The 2,988-nt window shown below is 40.7% G+C and overlaps 1 protein-coding gene across 1 annotated transcript; it reads right to left on the bottom strand.

Moving 5' to 3' along the window:
- Positions 1 to 526: 526 nt before the first annotated feature.
- LOC124372659 lies at positions 527 to 1,078 on the bottom strand. The gene has a single exon (XM_046831068.1). It carries the CDS (start codon positions 1,076 to 1,078, stop codon positions 527 to 529), a length of 552 nt encoding a protein of 183 aa, XP_046687024.1.
- Between the last annotated feature and the right edge of the window lie 1,910 nt (positions 1,079 to 2,988).

Below are 2,988 nucleotides of genomic sequence, written 5' to 3'. Positions count from 1 at the left end.
AATGTTAGAGAATGTTTTAAATTAAATAAAGAATTCGCTCTATTGTATTAAATGATACAAATAAAAATAAGACATCTTATCAGGTATATATAGTAGATACGACTATTGTTGTTTGACCTGTAATATACAAATAATATAGAAATATATAAAAATAAAATCAATATGTCCATTTAATGAGCTTTATGACAGATGAATACATGAAAAATTCATTGATGCCAGAAATGAAATTAAAAATTTGTACAATAACTATAATAGATTAGAATGAAGAAGCTACATAATTACTAATAATAATGTGAATTAGTGAGTAATGTTTCGTTTTCTACATAGTCTAAGAAAAATAGTTTGATACTATGCAAGTTTGTATATGATAAGTGCTACGTTTTTATTTTAATTATTATTATTTAAAAGATTTAACTTAATTAGCCATGTAGAACTTATTTATAACAACTAAAAACTTAAAACTGACCTAGGCTTATTATTGTGTGATTATAGTCTGCAGACACACAATAAAAGCTACATACAGTGTCTACTTTCCAGTAGCAGCGTAGGAGCTCTCACTGTCACCTCCCCCGCGGCGACCACGATCCACAACACCCAGGTCCTCGAAGCTCCTCACCCTCCTGGCCCGTTCGTCCGCTGTATTCTTCACAAGTACTCGACCCTCTTTGATCCAGGCAAACGCCAGCTGACGATCCTTGACCATGGTCTTGGCTTGGTTGAGCAGAGCCTTCGTATAGCTGGTTAAGTGTTCATTGATATAGACAGAAGACGGACTGTACGCCGAACTGATGTGAACTGCATCAAGGTTCCTTTTTGACTTGGCGGCCTGAAGCCATTCGGCGCGAACTGATCGACTCACAAAGCGTACGACTATGTTTGGTGGACGGGCCTGACGACCTCGTGGGGATCCCAAGCGGTGTGCTGCAGATACGTCGTCGCGTCGCCATGGAGTATTAATTGCTGCTGCAATAGCTTGCAAAACTGCGAACACATTTTCATTTGGTGACACTGGAACGCCGGATATTTCAAGATTCTGCAACCGACTGTACTGCTGCATGTCCTGAATCTGTTCCTTCATGGTGGAGACTTCCTGCGATAGTGAATTACACTTAGTTCGTAGCTGAGCACATTCGTCCCGCCGCAACTCATTTTCGGCTTTGAGAGAATCGATGGATGACTCGAACGATCCACCTATATTTGCTATTGTTTTTTCTATTTCAGACAGTTTAGAGTTCAAACTTTCATTTATTTTTGTTTCAAAATCGCCGAGTTTTAAATTAAGAGTTGTATTAAAATCGCTTCTGAGGTCTGTTATAGCCCGGAGAATACTAGACTTAAACCCGTCTTCAGAGTCACTACTATTTACCGATATGGCCCCTTTACACTTTTCACAGCGGAAATTTGTTCGCCTAGTCAGTTTTTTGAAAGGTCCAAACTAGTACATTTCGCGTGAAACACACTTGCACATTCAACACATTTAACTGAGTCATCATCTGAAGTTGCGTTACTACACTTTGCACAAATACCTGACATAGCGCCTCAACAATGAAGTACGATTGTAAAAGCCTACTCACGCCTTCTTAAACCCACAAATAAGAGATAAAGGTCCGTTCCGGCGCGGCAATAAAAAATAGGCTGTAATTTTAAGCGTTCTTTTAAGTGTTTAGAACAATGGCGACACCTTTTAATCCACAAAAGAAAACGAGATATTCAAGTGAAAATCAGCAGGTAAACCGTAACGCACACTATACATTAGCGGGACAGGTCGTAAGCGGGAGAAAAAAACGCCTATTGGTGTCTAGAGCGTTCTACTCTGTCGATGAATTCATGATGAGCCGCTGGGATTTATGAGAGGCATAGGATCTGGAGTCAGTGAGAGTGTGCTTGGGTGAATGTGTGGAAGTGTTGGTTTGGATGCATGTGTGAATGCCTTAACTTTGGCATGTGTAAACTATTTACAAAATGATTTACAATGATTTACTGACATTTGCAATGCAATGTAAAAATTGTAAAAAATGCAATAAAATATGATTTGATTTGATTTGATAGTTTGTAACAATGTTGTGTTCGGAGCCGCGAAGACTCCACGGGCAGATGATCCGTGCGACAGAAGCGTGTCAGCACATTTATTGCATTCGTTGTCTCTGACAGGTATGTTAAGCTGCATAGTTTGTAACAATGTTGTGTTCGGAGCCGCGAAGACTCCACGGGCAGATGATCCGTGCGACAGAAGCGTGTCAGCACATTTATTGCACTCGTTGTCTCTGACAGGTATGTTAAGCTGCATAGTTTGTAACAATGTTGTGTTCGGAGCCGCGAAGACTCCACGGGCAGATGATCCGTGCAACAGAAGCGTGTCAGCACATTTATTGCACTCGTTGTCTCTGACAGGTATGTTAAGCTGCATAGTTTGTAACAATGTTGTGTTCGGAGCCGCGAAGACTCCACGGGCAGATGATCCGTGCGATAGAAGCGTGTCAGCACATTTATTGCACTCCTTGTCTCTGACAGGTATGTTAAGCTGCACGACTCTCTGTTTTAAAAGCAAAACATTGCAAGAACTGGAAGTCACAACGTTTATAGAACTCAATTCCTGCATGCAATACTTTTCTGAAATGAACTTGGAAACAAACCAATCCAAATCGAATGTTGTACATTTCTGCCTTAAGCAGAATGAGCTTTCAGAGCGGCCAGCTGTATTTGTGGATGATGTCCTTTTAGAGGAAACGTACTCCACAAAGTTTCAAGGTTGTTCCTTCACAGAGGATTGACCTGGGATGACCACGTCAACAATATGTGTGTCTAAAATTTCAGCAGGCATATACGCCTTGCGCCACCTAGCAAATCTATGTTCCCCTAAAGTTCTAAAAATGGCCTACTATGGCCTTATTCACCCACACTTTGCGTATGGAGTGAGACTTTGGGGAGGCTGTGCCAAAAACAAATTTGAGCGAGTCTTCAGACTTCCAAAAAAAAGGCTGTCAGAAT

The sequence above is a fragment of the Homalodisca vitripennis genome, unplaced genomic scaffold (assembly GCF_021130785.1).
Source record: "Homalodisca vitripennis isolate AUS2020 unplaced genomic scaffold, UT_GWSS_2.1 ScUCBcl_3745;HRSCAF=9473, whole genome shotgun sequence".
Lineage (NCBI taxonomy): Eukaryota > Metazoa > Arthropoda > Insecta > Hemiptera > Cicadellidae > Homalodisca > Homalodisca vitripennis.
The sequence above is the reverse complement of the archived record's forward strand: the minus strand, read 5'-3'. Positions and strand labels throughout refer to the sequence as shown.